General features: G+C 34.7%; 2 protein-coding genes and 1 pseudogene across 2 annotated transcripts; 1 reads left to right on the top strand and 2 right to left on the bottom strand.

Moving 5' to 3' along the window:
* Nucleotides 1–2,745: 2,745 nt before the first annotated feature.
* LOC132066890 (MYB-like transcription factor EOBII) lies at nt 2,746–4,384 on the bottom strand. The gene is made up of 3 exons (XM_059460083.1): nt 4,099–4,384; nt 3,557–3,686; nt 2,746–3,421 (listed from the first exon to the last, which is right to left on the bottom strand). Exons 1-3 carry the CDS (start codon nt 4,226–4,228, stop codon nt 2,944–2,946), a joined length of 738 nt encoding a protein of 245 aa, XP_059316066.1. The 5' UTR covers nt 4,229–4,384; the 3' UTR covers nt 2,746–2,943.
* A 10,468-nt stretch (nt 4,385–14,852) lies between these two features.
* On the bottom strand, nt 14,853–17,258 carry LOC132068285 (membrane protein PM19L-like). The gene is made up of 3 exons (XM_059461828.1): nt 17,024–17,258; nt 15,993–16,170; nt 14,853–15,289 (listed from the first exon to the last, which is right to left on the bottom strand). Exons 1-3 carry the CDS (start codon nt 17,151–17,153, stop codon nt 15,052–15,054), a joined length of 546 nt encoding a protein of 181 aa, XP_059317811.1. The 5' UTR covers nt 17,154–17,258; the 3' UTR covers nt 14,853–15,051.
* A 297-nt stretch (nt 17,259–17,555) lies between these two features.
* Nucleotides 17,556–20,911, top strand: LOC132066305 (chalcone synthase B-like; annotated as a pseudogene).
* Nucleotides 20,912–23,014: the final 2,103 nt, after the last annotated feature.

Genomic DNA, 23,014 nt, shown 5'->3' on the forward strand with positions numbered 1-23,014 from the left:
ACCTTGGAGTATTAGGCGAGGGAAAAAAATTAAAGATCACCAATTTAAGGAACAAAAATTAAAAACCACCCCAAAAGAAGGACAATCCGGGGAAAAAAAAAAGAAATCGTTGAGCGTAATTTCACACGGTTATTGATGTATCTAGGGAAAAGACATAAATTAACCTCTAAACTATACCCAAAAAGTCGATATCACACTTAAACTACACAGGCGACCTATTACACACTTAATATATAAAAAAGTGAACTAATAACACCCTCTGAGCTGATGTGGCACAAAAAAAATTATAATTAAATAATAGGAGAGTGAGAATAAAATTAAAGCAAAAATAAATTTTAATTATAATAAAAAATTAATAATAAAAAATTAATTCCCACCCCACCTTCTTCTCCTCCACCTCTTCTTCTTCATCCCCAACCCCAACCATCCACACCCACACACCACCACCACCCCACCGGAAAAATCCCCACACCCACCACCACCCCACCAGAAAAACTGAATTGAGGAACAAATCATCCAATTCTCTTCTCAAATTAGTCCGACTTACATGCAAATTCGTCCAAGTTTAAGAAATAATACGTAACTACAATGAAGAAATTGCACGAATTGCCCTTCAAATGGACTTTTAACAACAATGAAGAAATTGCACGAACTGCCCTTCAAATGCTGTTCACATTCTTTTTCAATCATCAAAACTAAACACTCATCACTCTGCAATGGAAAACCAGTAGTCAAACATTCTTCCCCATAAATCCTCTTGTTTTGTTGACCACCATTTCGATGATTCCTAGGATACCATCTGTTTTCCACAACATCCTCAACAAACCCAAACCCAAATCCAACATCATCGTCATCCTCATTGCAAAAAATACTATTGTTGTCTTCTGCACACAAAAGGCTAGAAACAAGACAATCCTTATTGGGTGCCATTGAAAATAACTCAAATAAATCTTTAATCTTAACTATCAATCTTTCACTCAACAAAACAAGTTTCTTTCTTTAACTATATCAAAATTTTAAATAAAATTTATAAATAAAATTTTAACTAAAAGAAAAGAAAAAGAATTTAAAATTTAAAATTTAAAATAAATCTGATGTAGCGTTGATGTGGTCTTGATGTATTGAACGAGATATTACACACTCACCTCGTGCAATGGGTTATGTGTGCATCAGGGTGGTATTAAATTTACTTTTGAGATGTTCGGGTGTGTAATAGATCGCCTTTATAATTTAAATGTGATGTCGATTTTTGAAATATAATTTAGGGATCAATTTATATCTTTTACCATGTATCTAAAGGGCTGATACATCACGATAAAAGGTCATGCATGTTACCAGGTTGGTTCTTCGGCGGCCCAACTTTCTAAAGGAGGGCCAGTGGGCCACCACCCACGGGACAGAGAGAGTCCCTTGTCATGAAAAAGAGACATAAATGGGCCTAGAACTTGCCGCTATTTTGGGGGAAAGAACGTAGATGTCGTGAAAAAAAAAAAATTATCTGCTCATACTTTCTTACTTTTATGCCTTCAAAATTATTTACCCGAAATATTCCTAAAATTATGACATAAACATGATATCATCCTGTCTCTTCTATACGATAATGACTCTTCAAAAACACTCACCAACCATCTATGAAACTCATATGGTATATATACCATCTCATAAACGATCATGTTTTTATTGTAAAAACACACTTTCCTAAAAAAGCTACCATGATATTATCATCTTATATACGTATAGTGAGATGGTATCGCTGAAGGATTGCTTTCAATCCTTTCAACGAAACACCTTTCTAGGTATTTTACGTCATCACAACATATCCAGATATCCGAGATAGTATCGTTTAAGAGGCTTCATCCTTTAATAAGACACTCTGTGATGTCACTATGATACCCATGTGGTATATAAATATATTGAGATGATATCATGGAATAAGGGGTACTCGGGTGAATATCTTCGGTCGGCTGAAATTATTTTGGGGGGCATGGGCAGGTATATATTTTGCATTTTAGGAGTATTTTGTGCTGTTTCCCCCTATTTTTGGTGTATATTTCAGGAAAATTAGTAAGCTGAAGGTCTATCAGAAACAACTTCTCGACCTCCTAAGGTACTAAGATCTGCCTAGAAATCATTTTACTATTAAAAAAAGGAGGATACATGAGTAGCCATATTGGTTAAACATGAAGATAGCATAACTTAGACCAAATAAATAAAAACAAAAGACAACATGTTAGCACAAAAGAGAATTTCTTCGATGGCAATTGTGACAGTACAATTTGCTCAACAGAATCATACCAATAAACACTGGGCTAATTTCGCAACTCAGACGCAACTGCGCTAGTTTAGCATATATACTGCTCTACTTGAATGCCTTAAAAGAGAATTCTGTAAGCGTTATGGATATGATTTGATTGAGATTTGAAGGAAAAAAAATAGTATTTGAAGTTAATTAAGTGAAAACTAAAAAAATTCCTAGCTAAAACCTTTTTTCAAACTTCAAATAGATATTTCAAGTTTGAATTTCAAATAACGTGACAACTCAATAAACAAACACTTATTTAGAATTATTTTCAAATTTTATTCATTGCCAGATGGCTCCTAAAATTTACATGAAACGTTCATATGATAGGGGTTACAACACAAAGTTTACAAAATCCACAATTGTAAGCTCTTGGTTGGAACCTTCTTTGGTTCCAACTTGCTAGAAGTGGTAGCAATAGCATTAGTAAAGGAACACTCAGAAAAGAGGCTGAAAAAGAGAATTATTATTGGAAGTATCTACTGATTCGACTATATCATATTCACATCTCATAGAGCTGACTAAAGGAGGAAACACTTTCTATTAGAAGTTTGTCCATTCACAGTATTCAAACTCGGGACTCTGATTAAGCGCAGTCAAATACTATCCATTCCACCACACTCGTTGCCCGTAATTAGTAAAATTCAACAGAAAGGAGTAGCCAGCTGAGTTTGTAGGCAAGGTGGAGTTTTATTGTAAGCTGCAGTGCTGAAATTGGCATTGACATCATCCAAGTTCCACAAGCCAATGTCCCACATGATGTCATTAGATGAGGCCTTAGGCACTGGCACATTAGCATATCCATTGATCATAGAATAGAAGAAACCATCTTGGTCTTGTTCATGAGATACGTTTTGGTACATAAAGGCCATGTCTTGTTTTGGTACATAAGTTGGAATTTTTGTCTCATTTTCTTCAAAAATTGACATGACCTTTTTCATGTCGATTTGACTGTTGAGTTGTTGCTGTTGTTGAAATTGTTGTCTTTTCAAAAGACGGGATTTTATCTTTTCAGAATTATCAGCACTTGATTTCTTGACCTTTTTCTTGAAATGAGTCCTCCAGTAATTCTTGATCTCGTTGTCCGTTCTCCCTGGCAAGCTTCTAGCAATTGTTGACCATCTGTGGTTAATTCTTATCGTGTTAGTATTAGTATTAATCAAAAATCGGGTCTTAAACTTTTAAGAATAATTAAAAACTTTTAAGAATAATTAAGAACTTTAAAGAATATTCAATATTATTACTTCAAACAATTACCTGTTTCCCCATATAGCATGGAGCTCAAGAATGATTCTCTCTTCATGTGGAGTAATCTGCCCCCTCTTAAGGTCTGGCCTCAAGTAATTCACCCATCGCAACCTACAACTTTTTCCATTTCTTTTCAATCCTGTAGAAACATTCAATAAAAAAGTATGATTTACGGATCTACTATTTATTGCAATTTTAATAAATTTCACACATATAGTTACGTGCAGCGTCAAAATTACTGGGTTCCGATGAATTCAGTGTTGCAACACTGCATCTGCCTCTGATTTGATGGAGGATATCGTGTTTTAGATAATTTTCAAGAAACGACATGATTATATAATCAAAGGAAATAGCTCGCCCCCTAAAATTATTTCAAAACGCTGCTAATGCGAATAATAGTAGGTTTTTTCTTTGAAAAGTTCCTACTAAGATGAGAAATATTCCGATAAAACTGCTAGTACAAGATGAACTCATATGGATCAAAGTGAAAGAGAAGAAAATGATAGAGAGATTGGAAATTGTTGAATAGAAAAGTAATTAATTATAATTACCTGCAAGTCTAGCAACAGAATTCCACCTGCCTTCACCATGCAAATTGACATATTCAATGAGCAATTTATCTTCTTCAGCTGTCCAAGGACCCTTTCTCCACTCTTGTTCTATAACTCCCCAGTTACCCATTTGTACAAAAATAATTTAAAAGCTTTTGAGAGAGCTTATTAAGGGGACAATCTATCTAAGCTGTTTTGTCCTCAAAATTCTGTGACATAATCAGCAAGTTTTATTGCTATTTATATAAGACTCATGTTGCTTCATCACATACCAGTCAATTTTTATGCCCTTTTAGATCATCACTATCCTTTATCATCAATAAGCTTAAACATGACTCCACTATAGCACTTAGTATAAAATATTATTTGTCCTCATCAATTAAATTGTACTTTTTTCCTAAAATAGTTACGTGTACTTCTTGCATTATACTATTGAAAAATCAAACAATGCATTGAAAGGTTTGTTTTGGAGAACCAAAGAAAGTTATAACATCACATGTATACAATTTGAGACAACAATTTTATTGTACTTTACTGCAATAAACCCTTGGTTCGATGATTTCGCAAAATTAACATATAAAATTTGTTTCTTGGTTGTCTATCCAATGTGTGGTATTCACATTGGGATTAGATTATACTCGTATTTGTGCCGGAAGTCTCATATTGGGGGTGAACAATAGCGGACGCAGGATTTTTCATAAGTAGTGTTACTATGTAAAAGGGTGAATAACTGAGTAAATCACTATAATGATAAAAGAATTTAGGGTTTTAACTTTGCCATTTTATTTAAGTGCCACAGCCTCAGTTGCTTAAGGATTTATAATGATAAAAGAATTTAGGTTTTTAGCTTTGCCATTTTATATAAGTGCCACTGTGTCAGTTGCTTTTAGGATTTAAATGAGAGAGAGAGAGAAAAAAATGAGCCTAACAGAGTTCGAACCCACGACCTCTCATGCGGAACTGTAGCGCCTAACAACCAGGCCATCGTGCAACTTTGTATCAATTAGTGTCCTTTTAGTGATTTTAGCTTGTAGTTTCGTTTTATTTATTTTTTATATATGTATATCTAGAAAAAAAATTCGACGAAGCAGTGTCACGTGACACCCTTCGGGCCAAGGTAGATCCACTCCTGGGGGTAAAGCACTATCTCATATTGGCGTCAAATTATGGATTCGCGTTGGAAAGTCTCATCTTGAGGTATAGTGCTTCTATTGGTACTCATATTAGGATCAAATTACATCTGAATTCGCGTCAGAAAGTCTCATATTGAAATCAGACTAAATCTGGAAGCGCTGGATAGTCTCATATTAGTTAGCTAGGGGTAAAACAATTCCACTGGTACTCGTATTGGGATCAGACTAATCTGGATTCGCATCGGAGGGGGTAAAGCACTTCCACTAGCCAGTACGTACTCGTATTTGGATTAGACTAAATCTGGATACGCGTGAGAAAGTCTCATATTAAACATTCCCACTGATACTCGTATTGGGATGGGACTAGATATGAATTCGTGTAAGAAAGTCTCATATTAAGAGTAAAGCGCTCCCACTGATATATACTACAATATATTGAAATCAAATTAAATTTGATTTCGCTTTAGACAATTTCATATTGGGCTGGGTAAAGCGCTTTTACTGGTACTCATATTGGGATCAGACTATGCTGATTCGCTCCGGAAAATCTCATATTGAGGGTACAACGCTCTAACAAAAGTGACTTCATATGCATTGACTAAACATGAAATCTCGAGTTAAAGATGAAATAATACTTATCAGTCGTGACTCCATCACAAACCTCGTCTGTAACTCATAAAACTTAGTTACATGTAAATGCCAAGGGAGTAGGTGGCATAGTACGTAGCGTCTTGATCAAATTCATCAAAGAATTAATTAAGACCACTCAGAAGAGGGGACTAGAAAGGCCACGTATAACCTAGGGTAATGTATCTAGACAACTTACACAAATTTAAAAAGCCTTTGATTTATCCCTTTTTTATTTTTTCTGCAAATTAAGTTCGAAAATTAGTAAAATAAATGGGTGGATAATTCTTAATGTGAAAGCTACTGGCAACCCAATAAGAAAGAAGCAGGTGTTTGATTTGCTTACTTCTTAAGGATAGAGGTGCACGATAATCACCATCATGTGATATTTAATTATAATTTGTCGGATGCCATTTTGGGTATTGGGGTTCATTAGAATAATATATTTTTCACTAAATATATTAGCTGAAGCACGTTCGTAGCACGTCATTAAGGAACAGGTGTATTGTTCATGTGATGATTTTGGAATTGCACACAAAAGCCTAGATTCTTGCTATGCTTAGTTATATATTTTTTGTACTTTTTTTTTTCTTTATAGTTTTGAGGATCAATTATCCCCTATGTACACACCCAAAAAAAAAAAAAAAAAAAAAAAAAAAAGAGAGAGAGAGAGAGAGAAAGAGAGAAAAAAGACGGAAAATTCAGACAGCAAATTAATGTAATACAACAACATACCTAATGTAATTTTACAAGTGGAGTATGAGGAGGGTAGTGTGTCTGCAGGACCTCATTCATGCTTATCAGGTAGAGTTGTTTACGATAACTCTCGACTCGAAGACTTTGTAAGAAGGAATATAAAATTGAAGTTAGAAAAGGAAAAAAAGTTTGATAATGGTTGAAACGAAGAAGATAAAGAGTGAATTTCACCATCTTTTTCTTTCTTCAATTTGTTCGGTTATAGGCAAAATATTATAATGCCAATATTATGTGTAATTCTTTTAAATATTATACTACTATTTGTTATCAGTTAAATTATAGATGCATTTCGATTAAATTTTTATTTGTAAGAGTTAGTATTGTTGTTCTATGAAATCTTTGGTTTACAAAGGAGTATATCATGCAAATTTAAAGTCTAATATTGTTAATATGTAACAAATTCAATTGAATTGTGGAGTAATAATGTTTGTAGGGCAGGTGATTGGCTATTGTATTGATCAACTCTTAATATGAACCTAATGTAAATAATACACATCATCTACCACCAAGGGTATATATATGGTGGGATGGATGCAATTTGTCTACCCTTAATAAGAGATTTTGGTTCGAGACTTGCAGAAATCAGTTTTTCCCCCTTTATAATTCAATGTTGTCATGAATCTGAAATATTTGGGTTAGTAAATTCAGAATATAAGATTATTAGACCCAAAGAAAAAAGTTGCATCAACTATCATTTCAACAATAATTTGGATGTTTTGTGTATTTCTTTGCATGACATGCTACATTTCGGACACTTGTTGTCACGCCCCGAACCATGGCTTGGGCGTAACACGGCATTCGGTGCCCTATTGCATGTGACCGAAGCGAACCACATTTATTTAATCATCATGAGGCATACATAAGCGGAAATATAACGTGAAGTGCATGATGAGCTTTTATAAAACATAATAAGTCATAATATTAAACATAAGTACTTGATTAAGTCATGAATGCGGATAATATCATAAATGAGCCAAACCGACTAACCAACTCTGGAAGTCTAACATGACACTTGTCTTGTCTATGAAACCTCTAACATTTGGAAAACACGTAACATACACAACAAGGCCCCTAGATACCCTTAGATGCAAAACTAAATAAAGAAAGACAATGCTAAACCACGATTGAGGAGGGCTTTTTTTCTTTGTAGTTCCTTAAGCGGGGCGTCGTCTGTAATCCGTACTCGTCGTGAAATACGGGCCCCCCCCCCGTTAGCACGTTGAATGTCTTTGCAGTATGTAAAAAAAAAGAAATAACATGAGAGAGAGAACATGATAAGAACTAAAACTGAAAACCTAGACATGAACATGAGCATGAGCATGGGTACATATATATATATATATATATAATATAAGTAAAACATGATAAGTAGGGAGAGCATTTCATAAACCGACACATGATATCACCACGTGGATACGTGGAGTGGTACTCGCCGGGACCGGCGAGCCCCCTTACCTTGCCGGGGTATAAGGTGGTAACGTGCTGATGGATCCATTCGGTGTAAATTAAGGAATCGTCCTAAGCGGGTGGAGCGATCCTTGTCCTACGGTGGATACGTAGTTTCGATACGAGCCTTCTCGGTGGTCGTGCAACTCCCAAAAACATGAACATGATATAGTTGGCTAAGAAGCCCATGATTTTCGTGAATTGACTTGTACTTGACTTGTAATCATGATTTCACGAAATAACTTGTAAACACGGTTTCATGAAATAATTTGTAAATATGGTTTCATGAAATAACTTGTATTTAGCATGTATGCATCTTGAGTTATGGCATGAAGATAGTTATATAATACAATTGCATGAAAACTTGTAGACGTGTAGAATATTCATGAAATAAGCATTTTTATTTACAAACATGCATGCAAGAACCCATGGAATACAAGATATGGGTTTTCATGGATTGCGGACGGATTCTCAATAATCATAAAGAAATATTAAGAACTCAATGATGGAATTATAACAATTCATACATAATATAATCATGCACATGGATCTAAGGTTATCATGAGCATGGTATAGAAATCCTAGTTTTAGTAGAGAATCATAATTTATGGATTTTGAGGCGTGGGGAAGAACAATGATGTTCCCACACGTAGATAGTAACTCTACATACCTGAAATGCTCCAAACTTGAATTAAAGATTTCAACTTTGAAGAAGATTTCCAAAATCTTGAATTCTTGAACCTTGAGATGGGTTTTCTTGAAAACCCTAGTTTATGAACAATGATTTCTTGCTTAGATTATTAGAGTATATGTTAGAATTGAGTTGGAAGGGTTTGGATTGACTTACCTTGATGTTTTGGATTGTTTCTAGGGCTTGGAATTTTGAATAATGAAATAAAAGAACTCAAGGCTTAAATTTATACAAAAGTGAGGCGGAAGTTATATGGACATATTATACGGTCCGTATAAAATTATACGGTCCGTATAATATGACCATATTTTATCATGGCTGAATAGAACATCGATTTGAAGCGTCATGAAGTACGGACGAGTTATACGGTCCGTATAAAATGATATGGGCCGTATAACAAGTTCGTATAACATGATCAGTGAACGGACTGCACTATAATCCTTCAGTAAAATGGCCATAAATATTTGTACAGATGTCCTCTTGACCCCCATAATATACCGTTGAAAAGGTATTTCAAAGGGCTACAACTTTCATTTAGGAAGTTTTCCCAAATTCCTAATTAATAAAGGGGTTATGGTCGTTAGAGGTAAGACCTTCTACAAACTCACTTGCAAACATGCCCCGTAGAGTGGCTTTCAACTTTGCTTTGCCCAAAGACATTTCTTATGACTTGATTTGTTTTCAAAACACTTCCTATAACCCTCATATTGGTTCCACTATATTATCATCTTATGAGTCAAACCTTCGCCCGAAGCTACGAGGTGTTACACTTGTGTTAATTCAACAAGCTTGAATTTGTTTCCTATAGATTTTAAACCATGTTAACAACTCCATGCTAACTATGCTTATTACTTTACACTAAGCAAAGCATGTTGTTTTTCCTTTTGAAATAATATTTAGTGTTTAAACAGTTGTCTAAAAGCAAGTTAGTATGGAAGATCTCTAATTTCTTCTTACAATAATTGTCTATTTTCTTTAGTTTTTATTTTGTGGGGTTTAGGGATGGGGGTCAGTTCAAAGTTATATTTTTGGATAAGAAGCTTGATAATTATTGTCATGCATGTTGTGGATTTCGTTATTAAAAATTAGAAGTCATACGTTTTGCTTAAGCTGAGAAGGCATGTTGGGACATGCCAAAAAGGAGTTTCTAGAAGCATTAGCCCTTTTATAATTCTATCACTTATAAATATTTAATTCGATATTAGTGATTCGCAGAATCTTGGAGTATAATGAAGTCTGATGAGAATTTCTAGGTTGGACTTCGCCGTAGGTTTTTATACACGTTGATAGGCTTTCATTTTATTTGGTATATATTATTTTTATTTCTCATCCGTTGTTATATTTTGAGGCTTAATCATATTTAAATTCGGGTCGGGAAGTGTCACATGGGGAAACGTTCCCTAACAAAAAGGACTTTGTGCCCAGTAAGACTTGATCCCAAGATTTCTGATTATACATGAAAGAGTACTTATCACTCAACTACTTAACCACATACCTTGTTGATTGTATTTCATGTACATAGTGTATCCAATCGTTGATCTAATTTGTCCCCGTCTCTTAGATTTTATTCGTTTGTACTTAATGTAAATTTGAATATCAATTATTTAAATTTCAGTTATTAAATGTATTTATTTTTAGGTTTGAATCTTAATCATTGAGACATTTATGTTTTAACTTTACAATCACTTAATACATAGGTTTGAATAATATGAGTCATCAAGACCTATTACAAAATCTTAATATCATTAACATGTTATTTGTTCAAGAATTTGTAAAGATGACATTTCACCATTACGTCATCCTCCTTTGCCGCTAATTATCACCACTGTCGCTGTTGTCCACTATTACCAAATGTTTCCTTCCACCACCAACAACAATAATATACCTGGTGAAATCCCACAAAGTGGTATCCGGAAAGAATAGCGTGTATGCGGAGTACTAATTCACCCCTACCTTCGGAGGTATAGAGGTTGTTTCCGGTAGACACACGACACAAGGACAAGCAGTAGATAAAGCTATGGGAAAATACTATAAAAGCACGATAAGCAATCTCAAAAAAAAAGAAGAAAAAAAAAGAGTCGTAAATACACAAATTAATGTGATAATCGAAGTATAAGAAATATCAGATAGTAGCAGAAATAGAAGGACAAGAAACTACAAAAGTAATACTATGATTACTAGTATGAAAAAATAAGTAGGACAACATTCAACTATCTATTAGCCTTCTACCGACAACGATTATTCTCACCCACAACTACCGCCGCAGGATTTGCGCGAAGTGTGAATTAAGCGTATGAGATTGGAGACGATAGTATTTAGGGGAAATATGATTTGAACGATTTTGAAGGGTTATTAACCATTTTTTATCCATGGCTTATCCATCTTTTTACGACGGATGGTGTGAACTGATCTATATTTGATCTGCTTTAAGTAATTACTTGTGCAACTCATTTTTAACTAGGTAGATTGAACAAATACTTAAATATTTTATCTATTTTGCCAACAATATATAGTACTAACATTGTTGATCCGCATGTGTTAAATAGAAACAAAAACGAAAATTTTACGACAATCATAAAAAGTTTATCAGAGTCACCTTTCATTGTCTCAGGAGAAGCTTCCATTCGAGAAGTAGTATCTTCCTGCCTCCCTCGCATTGAGAAGTTTACTTCTCTTTCCCCAAATGATTGAGCGCTCTGCTCAGGAAACGTACAAAGTGAATTGCCGTTTTACTGACCCTCAAATGGGTTGGATTTCCCCAGAAGTATAATAAGAAGGAATGAAGTCACTAGAGTCATCTTTGCCCAATATGGATTGCATACTACTGACCTTAGAAGCAGAACATGCTTCTATTTTTGTTTTAGGTTTTCTTTATTCGCTGAGACGCTCAGTTCCCAAAGCTACCACATTGTAGTGCAACTTCGAACAAATAGGGTCAGTAGTTCAATAACTGTAACATTTAGCAATAACAAATATTTAACCTGATAAGTACTGTATTCACCGAACCAAACCAGATAATCTCCTTTAACCAGGTTCACCAATCAACCTGGAATTGTTCTTTTGTTGTTCCTATTAGATATCAAAATAATCCATCACTATTGTTTCCGGCCATAAGTTTTCCCATGACATAAGTGCTCTTGGGTGTAGGATAAGCCGTCCCATCAAATCTGTCCCATCAAATCTGTCCCATAGGGCCCAATTTAGTTGACCTGAAAGAAAACATCCACTAGAGTTGCTGGATTCCAAAACAGCAGTAAAGCACTTCCGATAGTCTTATTTCTTGGCTGGGAGCAGGTACTCCTTTTATAAGTTAGGTAAGTTCAAAGGGTACAGAATCAATCATCAATTCCTTTTTACCATTTTGGCTGTTACAATCAAGGCAAGCAAAAAGGAAACAATTTCTTATTTAGAAAAAAGGACATGGTTACGTATAGCAAGATGTAATTGCAGTCAAAAGTTTGACTTCACCGGTCATCTGTGATAATATGAATCGAAAAGGGTACAGTAATCTGGCCAACCACACACTGTTTTCTAATGCATTGTACCGCACAACATAATTGAGAATTGTGAATTGAAAATTGCACATCACTAATTCGATGTTATCAGATATTAACTGTATCTTAATATATCATGTTAAAGTAAGTAAGAAACACAAGTATAACTAATGAGAGAATAAAAAAATTTACTTGCGGGAGATCAATATATCAAAGTAATTCGATAATAAGTCAAGATGATTTAACATATAGACATGTAATTGTTGGGCTAAATCGGCCCAAAGATACTCTTAACATGATGTGATATTGTCCACTTTGGGCCAAGCCCGCACGGTTTTCTCCAAAAGGCCTCGCATCATTAAGAGTATCCAACTCCTTATAGGTAGCTCTTTTTTATTTTCAGCTACCAATGTGGTACTTTGTTCGCACACCCAATAATCTCCCCCTCGAACTAAGTTCTACGTGGCTCATTATTATACCACGGGTCAGAGATTCAACATATCTGTGTGCCATCTACATTGTTAGAGTATTTACGGTCACCAAAGCCCAAAGGCTGTGATTGCGTCTTCAAAGTTAAGGGTAAATGCCGTAAACCGGCCCATAGACGGGCAAAGGCACTAAGTCGGGCCCCACGCCACACTCCGCCATCTTCATACTCGTCCCGCCAAACCATTGGCTCGATATATCGCTTGTTGGGCTAAAACGGCTCAAAGATACTTAACACGATGTGATATTGTCCGCTTTGGGCCAAGCCCGCACGGTTTTCTCCAAAAGGCCCTCACATCATTAAGAGTATCCACCCTATAAATAGCTCCTTTTCTTTTAACTACCAATGCCGAGACTTTATTCGCACACCCAACAGTAATATATACACACAAAAAATAACTCACCTATCTCCATATAGACATGTAATATACACACAAAAAATTACTCACCTATCTCCATAATTTTAGCAAACAACGTCGACTCTACATTGCGTACCTAATACATTTATCTGCTTAATTATGTCCAAAAACAACTAAAAATAACACATCAAACACACCAAATTTTAAATACAAAATGTTGACTGCTTATATTATGACTACACGGATATCATATCATACCAAATTACCAATACTCCATGGACAAATGATCTTGTAGCACTTAAATATCTTATTCAGAAATTACAAAGGTCATGATCTTATTACAATGTCTCTATAACCTTTTTGTTAACATAAACCTAGCCGATTAGCATCAAACCATTAACATTACAAATTTATTGGACCAGAAAAGTTCCGGTGATGAATCTGTTTCGAGATTACAACCTAAATAACTGTGTCCAAATCACTTTCTTGAAAACACTGGACTCTTTTGAAAACTATAATATACTCCCTCCGTTTCAATTTATATGGACCCATTTGGCTGGGCACGACATTTAAAAAAGAGGGAAGATTTTTGAAACTTGTGATTCCAATTTTCTAATAGAAAGGTTCTATTTATGCGTTGTTAAGAGTGGGGAAATCCCTTACTTAGGTAGTCCATACATAGATTTTTTTCACCGAAATCCACTTTGTTATCAGATGACAAGGCGTGAGATTGACGCCAACTGTCACTCTCAGAGTCAAAGCTTTGGTTAGCGCAATCCTCTCTGGAACCCACCCTTCTTCGTACTGAGGAGGGGCCGACATCCCCGTCTCGTGGAACTCTTAGCCTCATAGCTACATGAGCTACATTAGGTTTCGTAGGGTTAGCAATACAAGAATCTCAATTGGAAATTACCTGAGGTAGGATTCCTCAACGATCCTTGTTACCTTAACTCCCTTCTCCCGGGATGAAGAGATGTTAATTAATCAAAGGTCCAACTGATCACCACGCCTATATTGTAAATATGCAGTTACGAATAATCCAGCCAAAGTAATAGGAATTAGACCTAACACTATTCCAAATAGAAAAACTTCAATCATTTTTATTTGTTTGAAAGGAGAAAAAAAAGAGAGGTAATATCGATACCTAAATATTAATCCGAATTGACAGTTCCAACTGATCACCACGCCTATATTGTAAATATGCAGTTACGAATAATCCAGCCAAAGTAATAGGAATTAGACCTAACACGATTCCAAATAGAAAAACTTCAATCATTTTTATTTGTTTGAAAGGAGAAAAAAAAAAAGAGGTAATATCGATACCTAAATATTAATCCGAATTGACATGAATCTCAATGACAATGAACAAGAATTGACAACCGACGACCGGGCCTAGTGGTGCTTGCGGCTTTTCCTATTTCGGCTTGGATTGAAAATACTGGACAAGAAAGGAAAACAAACTGTCCAACCTTTCAAGCCCTACTGAGTAAAGGGGATGTCAACACTTGTGATTCAAAATAAGCTTTGAAAATTTGTGTGGTACGTAAATCATTCATAAAGTGAATTTATTTCCAAATTAGAAAAAAGATCATTTATTTTAGCACGGACTAAAAAAAAAATAGGTTCAAATAAATTGAAACAGAAGGAGTAGTAATTAACATAAGTACTCTAAAAAAATTCAGCATATCATGCTGTCACACCCGACCAACCCAAGTTTACATCACCTTTATATACCGCAGAACGACCGAATTAAGAGACCAAATTGGCATAATAAAGCCCAAAAGCACACGTCTGATTCTACAAACATCCAGAAGCACTAAAACATAAAGAGTCAACTTTATACCCAAAAGCTTATAGAAACACATAATTTACACACTAGAGGAGGCCCAAAACCTTTCCCTAAATATTCTGCTAACATAACCATACTCTCACATTCTATCAAAATACAAAGTAGCACTTCATTACACCGCTGTTGTACTTGTAGGTATGCCTACACCCTTCTCTCCGACCGGATGTCCACCGGCCGCGCCATATTGATCAGTTTCACGGTAGCCGGGACCGTAGCGGCTGCTGAACATTCCGGCATGAAGCATGAGGAGATAGAGAAGTTGAGTAAATGCTAAAACTATAGTGAATCCTTCAAGTACTCGAAGCCTCCATCCTCTCCACCCTCCTATATTTATCTCCTTGCATGCCAACCTACAAATGTTTCAAATATGTACACAATCAGATCGCTTAATTTTGATTCAAAGAATGTACACAATCCGATCATTTATAAATGTACACAATCCGATCATTTATAAATTGCTCCCTTCCCTCTGTTACAATAAGATCACTCATACTCCCTCTGCTCTGTTACAATTTATATATGGTACTTATAAATTACTCCCTCCGCTCTGTTACAATTTATGTATGGTACTTCTTTTAGTCTACTCAAAACGCAGTCTATTCAAGAAAGAACGTGAGACACTCTATTATAGGGATTCTTAGACATGCTTAAGATGTTTAAGACCACTAGATTCAAGGACATTTTATACATTACACATTTTTTTTTTATCTTAAAAGACGATAAGGTTCTCGCTTTTCTTAACACACTTTTGAACAACAATTAAGTGTTTGACCAGGCTTTTGAAAAAGTGTGTCAAATACTTTTTTTAGCTTCTGAAGAAGAGCTTCTTGACTCCACTACTCCACGAAATTCCACTGCTCCACAAAAAGCAAGCTTAGCCAAACAAGTTACTACTACTAGTTAAATTCCACTCTTAATCTAGTTGACACACATAAAATTAAAACTAAAACACACAAAATGAAGCGAATTAAAAAAAAAAAAAAAAAAAGGCACAATCACATCTCTTATAAGCAGATAACTTATAAACTAATTAAGGGTCTGTAAAATGTTTACCCAAAAGCTAGTGCAGTGACAGCCCAAGCAACAGTAGCTGAGGAACCAGCAGCAGCAAGACTATCGTTTCTCCATGCCCTTAGATGATTTGCACCCATAAGCTTTGATATTATTCCCAAAACAGACGCCAATATCGCGAATACTAGGAAGAACATTGTCGCTCCATTTCCACCAAAACCTGAAAAATTATGAGAATGTTAGAAAGACCATGGTTTTTTTTTTTTTTTTTGGGGGGGGGGGGGGGTTGTGGGGGGTGGCGGGGTGGGTTGTAGGGGACTTCAAAATGAATTTGATATATTTCCATAACTGAGAACATTTAACCTCCATTTAAAGTTTCTTCATTTCAAAGGTCCTATAACCCCTCAAATTTTGTTATGTTGCAATTTCTATTATGGGTTTAAAACCACAAATTTCAAAATCACAAATCTCTTTCTTAAAACTCCGTACAGGCCAAATTTTGACCAATAGAAGCTCAAACGTTGACCCTTCCATAGAAAGGGGTCCAATATTAGTTTCATTTATACGCATCAAAGGTAAAAAAGCTGCAATATCATATCAAGATATAATTATTAATCTAAAACAACATATAATTAGAGGTTGAAACTAGTTACAAAAATAAAACAGACAACCTGCTATAAAGTTATATATTACTGTTATTAATTGTCCTTATCTGTCTTCGGCTTAGCTCACTTATCCTGTTCCTACTACTCTATTATTTTCTTTTTTTGCTTAGGTTTAGCTCGTTTAGAAGTAACTTACAATTTACTAGTTGAACTTCCATAAAAATCAAAGCACACAACTAAAACAATTAACTAGGCAAATGTAAATTTTTGCAGTGCAAGTTCAACAGAATCTAGTAGCTTAAGGTTCTAATTTAGCTAAACCCTGGATTTAAAAAAAAACCATTTAAACATACAAAATTCTAAATTTATAATGCATAATTCATAAACCTATAAACCTCAAATACTAACTATAGATCGAGAAGGAAAATAAGAATATATTCATGAAGAGGAGAGAATTATGGAACTTACTAGGATGATTTGTTTGGCCATTAATGTACCTGTTGAGACACCAACTAGCAAAACCCAATACTATTAAATACATTAGTAAGTTAAGAAACAGTAATGGAGCTGCAATACTCCTTGCCACCGTCCTAGCCATTTTTTTCTTTCCTTACACAGATTTGAGTAAATAGACAGAAGAACAAAAAACTTGCAGAAACTTTAGTCTATTGGTTTTGGAATTGATTTATAAAAGGACATAAGTACAAAGTTGGTGTGTAACATATATAGGACAATGAGGGTGTAAAGATTATAAGTACGTGTCATGCTTAATTTCTTTAGCTGTGAACAGGTGGAGGGACACTTGTCACTTGCTCCACATTCCCTCCTTAGCTACGTACTTTTCCTACTTTGGATTCTATAATTTTGTTCATGCAGCATTGTTCATCCTTATCCACTAGCACATATATCCATTATGCGTACATAGGATGCTCAGGCGGAGCCAATGTGTTTGATGCAGTGTTTTAAAAGGCGTTTTTGGGGACAAAAGTGCCCCGGAATGATGGTTAGAGGCGAAAATCTCAAAAGACGTAGGCCCAGCAATTCGGAGCGTACGTCTGGGCGTTTGGGGCGAGTTTTTTTTGTTGGGGCGTGTTGGAGCGTAAGCTCAGAAAACTTCTTCAAATTAAAATAAAATTTGTTAAATAAGTCCTCAATATAATGCCCAAATTCTCAAAAGTCAACTAATAATTACTCAAATATTTTAAAAAGGAACCGAAATATTAAATTTAAAAGTCACGACCTTGTTTTATTGCTAGAATGTCTAATATATGTTCTTTTCCAAATATTTATCTTGTCTTCTACTATCTCAAAAAGTAACGATCGGCTTGTCTTGTAAGTAGCATATAATAGATTGTTCTAATTAGTTTTTTTTTTGTGGGGATGGAGCATATATTTATAGTTTTCTTCAAATTTTGACGTTATTTTACCTATTTAAAAGTATTTATTATAATTATATCCTTTTATGAAATACTAAAAATTAAAGTCCCATGAAGCTTACGTCCCGTGCCTCGGGGCTTACGCCTCGCTGAGGCAGACGTAAAACACCTCACCTTACGCCCCCCTCTTTTAAAACACTGGTTTGATGACATGTTTCGGTCGAACCTAATAATTTAATTCAAAATTATTAACTTATATTTACAAAAATAAGATTTCAGTTTTGTTATAATAATAAGTTATTGTAGATAATTTAACTTGGTAATGTTAAAACATTACATTTTAAATGCACAAAACTCAAAGTTAAATTAGAGTAACGGGTCAAGTCATGAATTTATCTGATATATTGCAGCTTTAAAGTTTACTAAGAGTACTTATAAAATCATAAAATATTAACTACAAACATTATCGAATAAATGTATACTTGAATAAACAGTGGAAATTAGTTGATTTACTTTGTAATCGCTCATCTATTTAACTTACTGATTTTTGGTGCTTTTTTCCTTTCCTTGTTCTTATAGTAGTGATTTTTAGCAAGAAGCTAAATAGAAGAAGTATGATCAGAGAGATTAGTGAATAAATAAGTGAAATTATCCTATAGAACGTCATATTCCCTCAGTACAGAAAGTGAAATAAGTTTGCCTTGCGAAATTTTGCAAGACACAATTATTTTTTTTCTCTGCTAGAATTCTAGGCTTAATTTTTGTCCGAATAGATCTAATTTTGCTATAAAATCCTGCTTTGCGATTTTATTTTTTGACTGAGCCTGAATTCGATCCCAGAACCTAAGGGTATTTTAGGCGAAGGGAAAAATAAGACTAGCTATTTGAGGGCCAAAAATTAAAGACCATCCTCGAATAAGGACAACTGTGCAAATTGCCCCCCAAAAATTACTTGAATTTAAATGGGTTAAGAAACGTATCATAACCAAACTCACACAATTCTTACTAAGTTTTAGATTCTTTTATAATATTTTTAAGTATCTAATAATTTTGTTTTCTTTATTATGTCTATATAGCAAACGTATCAAACAAAAAAAAAAGGGGCAATTTGCACGATTCCCTTATTTGGGGGTGGTTTTTAATTTTTTCCCTTCACCTAAAATAACCCAAGGTTATGGGTTCAAACTCCGGCTCAGTAAAAAAAAAAATCGCAAGGCAGAATTTCGTAGCAAAATTAGGCCTTAAGGCCTAACTTTTGTAGAATCCCAGCAGAGTAAAAAAAAAAAATCTGCTTTGCAAAATTTCGCAAGGCAAACTTTTGCCTCAAGGCAGAATTTTCGCGAAGCCTTGCCTTGCATTTTTTTTTTTTTTTTTACTGAGTGGGGATTCAGATCCAGAATCTAGGAATATTTTCGGCTACTTTTTTAAGCGAAGAGGCAAAAATTAAAGAGCAGCGCCTTTGAAGGTCAATCCGTGCAAAAAAAAAAAATGAAAAAGAAAAGAAAAACTTCTTAAGGCCCAGTGAAGCTCATTCCGAAAACCTTATCGCACCAACATTGTTCGGAGATGGCACGGCCACTGTTATATTTGGGTTGGACCCTAAGCCGGGCCTGTTTTCGAGATATTTGTCCAAACATTCATTCCCAATGGGGGTTGTCACCTCGCGATACACCTTCGTGAAATAGGCCTCACATTTAATTGTACCACCAACCATTGCCAAAAATGTTGAGAGTTGTGTAATAAAGGCATTTGAACCATGGGAATGTCAAATTGGAACGGGCAATTTGCACGATTAGCCTTCTTTGGGGGTGGTCTTTAATTTTGTCCTTCGCCCAAAATACTGGTTTTCAAACCACGACTTAGTCATAAAAATAAAAATAAATCGCAAGGCAAGGCTTCGCGATGAGTACGCTTTATACGGCAAATTTTGCCTTAAGGCATAACTAAAAGTACGCTTTGAAATACGGATTTTTGCCTATGTCTTAAGGCAAGCTCTACCGCATAAGGTAAACATCGTTTGCAAAGCCTTTTGTTGTGATTTATTATTATTATTATTATTATTATTATTTATTAGCGAGGGGTTCGAACCCAGAACTTAGAGGTATTTTCGGCTACCTTTTTAAGCAAAGGACAAAAATTAAAGACCAGCAATTTGAGGGACAAAAATTAAAGACCAGTGCCTTTTGAAGGATAATCGCGCAAAAAATTGAATTGGAACTCGATCTTCTGGATCCTTCATCCAGAAGGTAATGCAATTGTGGACCAAGTCGAGAGTCCATTGGGCCTAGAGCCCAATAAGTTACGGGCCACAAAATATCCTTCGAGAGTATGGCAACTAACTGTCTAGTGCATGTATGTTATTCATATATTGGATGAGATAAGAAAGAACAGGAAATGACTAGTGGTGTCCCTAAAAGTGTGCGGTCTTGAATTTTTGTACCCGCTAGATAATTTTTTTTAAAAACAACCTTAACTTGAAAAAATTCATATGGAAGAACTTCTGTTGCCCATCAGGCATAGGTCTTAGCTTTTCCCTTATAAGATAGAACTCGTGGTCAATTGAGCCGGTTCACCACTTTATAATATCTTAAACTTCTGCCTTTATAGGCAAAAGTTAGAACTTATGCTTGATGGGTAACAAAAGCTTTGCCTGTCAATTGAGTAGGTTCACTATATTAAAATATTATGAATTTACCTTATAGGTAAAATTAATTTTTGTGCACAACTTATGCCATAAGGGCAACAAAAGCTTTGCCTAGCGAATTTTCTAAAACGGATACTATTTTTTTTAAAAATTATTAAGCAGGGCCAAAAAGCCAATACCACCGCCCTTTAAGAGTTCATTGAACTTAACCAAAGAAAGAAATCTGCCAGAGAAGGGTTGAGGACTTCAGGAGATGGGCTGGATTTGGGAGTCCTTTTATCATTTGGGCCTGGGCTTACAATTGAGACAGGTGTGCTCTGTACTGAGCCCATTTAACATACTAAATAATTAAATATGATAAATTAACGTCAGTATTAGGCTATTAGCTCTTGATTCGAATATTGAATGAGATAATTTAAAATACAATGTTTGGCCAAAACGCCAACTACACACCGAACCTTTTTGGTCCTATTACCCCTTTGGACAATTTTTTTCAATATTAAAATACATAACTTATGACAACCTCAAATTATTTGCTTGTCCACACGCGCCTGGCCCACGTGCCACATCTTTAATTATTAATTTCCTTCCTCCATCCATTTAACTTAGAGGATCCATTTCTTCATCTTCATCAACATCATCATCATCATCATCTTCATTAGAGTTGAAAAAAAAAAAATCACACCAACTTTTTTGATCCAAAAAAAAACCCAAATGTGAAAAAAGCTTCCTAATACCATTCATCCATTAATTTGATCAAACAATTAAATTTAAAGAAACCCACTTGGTGTTCTTCATAGTTAAATTCCTAACAATGGAGTTTAATTTTCTCCCAAATCATTTAGTTTAGCTTAAACAACTCCAACCAAGCAACAAATAACTAGCAATTTTGATTAGATTTTCAACCTTTTTTTTTTTTCCATTTTCGGTTTTTTTTTTTTTTTTTTTTTGAATTTGATTTGGGAAAAAAATTCAAATGTGAAAGGAAGCTTCTAACACCAAGTAGAACAAATTTCATCCATTAATTTGATCAAACAATCAAGAATACATAAAGTTTTCGAACCCCCGCTCAAGCATAAAATAAAAAAATAATTTCTTATCCGGCATACAATCTTTAAGGAAAAGCTAAAGTTATTATAAAAGTATTTAGTTTAGTTATGCCTTACTAGGAGTTATGGTCCCCATAAGGCAAGAACTTTTCCTTAATGCATAGACTTTGCCTTATAAGGCAAAGTTTAAGTTATGCCTTAAGAAAAACTTTCGCATTATGGGCATACTTTTAGTTATTTAAGGCATAACTAAAAGTTTACCTTGAAAAATAAATATATATATATATATATATATATATATATATAAAGGCAAAGTCTTTTCAAAAATAAACACAACTAAAAGTACGCACAATGTCATCACTTTTACTTAAATACAACTAAAAGTCGCCCCTCCAACAGAGTTGAACACAACTAAAAATCCGCAACGGAGGGGCAAACTTTCCCTTGAAGTATATATATTTTTTTTTTTAACTTTTCAAGGGAAACTTTTAGTAATGCCTTAAATTTAAAAGTGTGTCCCATAAAACATAACTAAAAGTATTAAGGCGTAAGTTTTCCTTAAGGTATAACAAAAGTTTGCCTTATAAGGCAAAATTTAATGGGCAAACTTTTATCTAAACTTTGTGAAGGAATTATCAAAGTTATGCCGGACCCGCATTTGTATCATGATAAGGCATAAGTATGCCGGGTCCGTTTCCTTCAAAAAATAGCGAAATTTAACTGCCTTGCGAATTTTTTTCAAATTTTTGACCGCATTGCGTGTGGTTCGAACCTGGAACTTATGGGTTTTACCGAAGGGCAAAATTTAAAGATTTCAAATATGAGGGGCAAAATTTAAAGTCCCCATTAGGTGTTCTTCATAGCTCTTTCCTAACAATGGAGTTTAGTTTTCTCCCTAAATCAAAGAATTAGTGCTTAAACAACTCCAACCAAGCAACAAGTAGCAACTCCAAACAAGCAACTTTCAATCGATTTTCTTTAACAAGATTAGATTTTCAACCTTTTTTTTTTTTCCGCATTTTCGTTTTTTTTTCTTGATTTTTTTTTTTTTTGTGAATTTGATTTGGGAAAACGGTGATTATAAGAATAATCACTATCCTAGCTCTAAATTTATAATGGGTATTATTTTGACCAAAAAAAATGGAGATGGGTGTTAAATAGGGTGAAGAAGAAGATGAAGTAGCCTAAAAATGGAGGAATTTAATTTATCAAGCGTTACTGGCGAGTATATTTTAAAACACATCGGAAAAGGTTATAACGCGCCACCGAGCGGTGTAGTCAATTAAAAAAGGGGCATTTTAATGTCCGGGGGGTAATAGGTCCAACAAAGGTTAGGTGTGTAGTTGGCATTTTGGTCAAACGTTTAGACTATTATCTCGAATATTGAATA

This window comes from Lycium ferocissimum, chromosome 8, assembly GCF_029784015.1.
Source record: "Lycium ferocissimum isolate CSIRO_LF1 chromosome 8, AGI_CSIRO_Lferr_CH_V1, whole genome shotgun sequence".
Classification (NCBI taxonomy): domain Eukaryota; kingdom Viridiplantae; phylum Streptophyta; class Magnoliopsida; order Solanales; family Solanaceae; genus Lycium; species Lycium ferocissimum.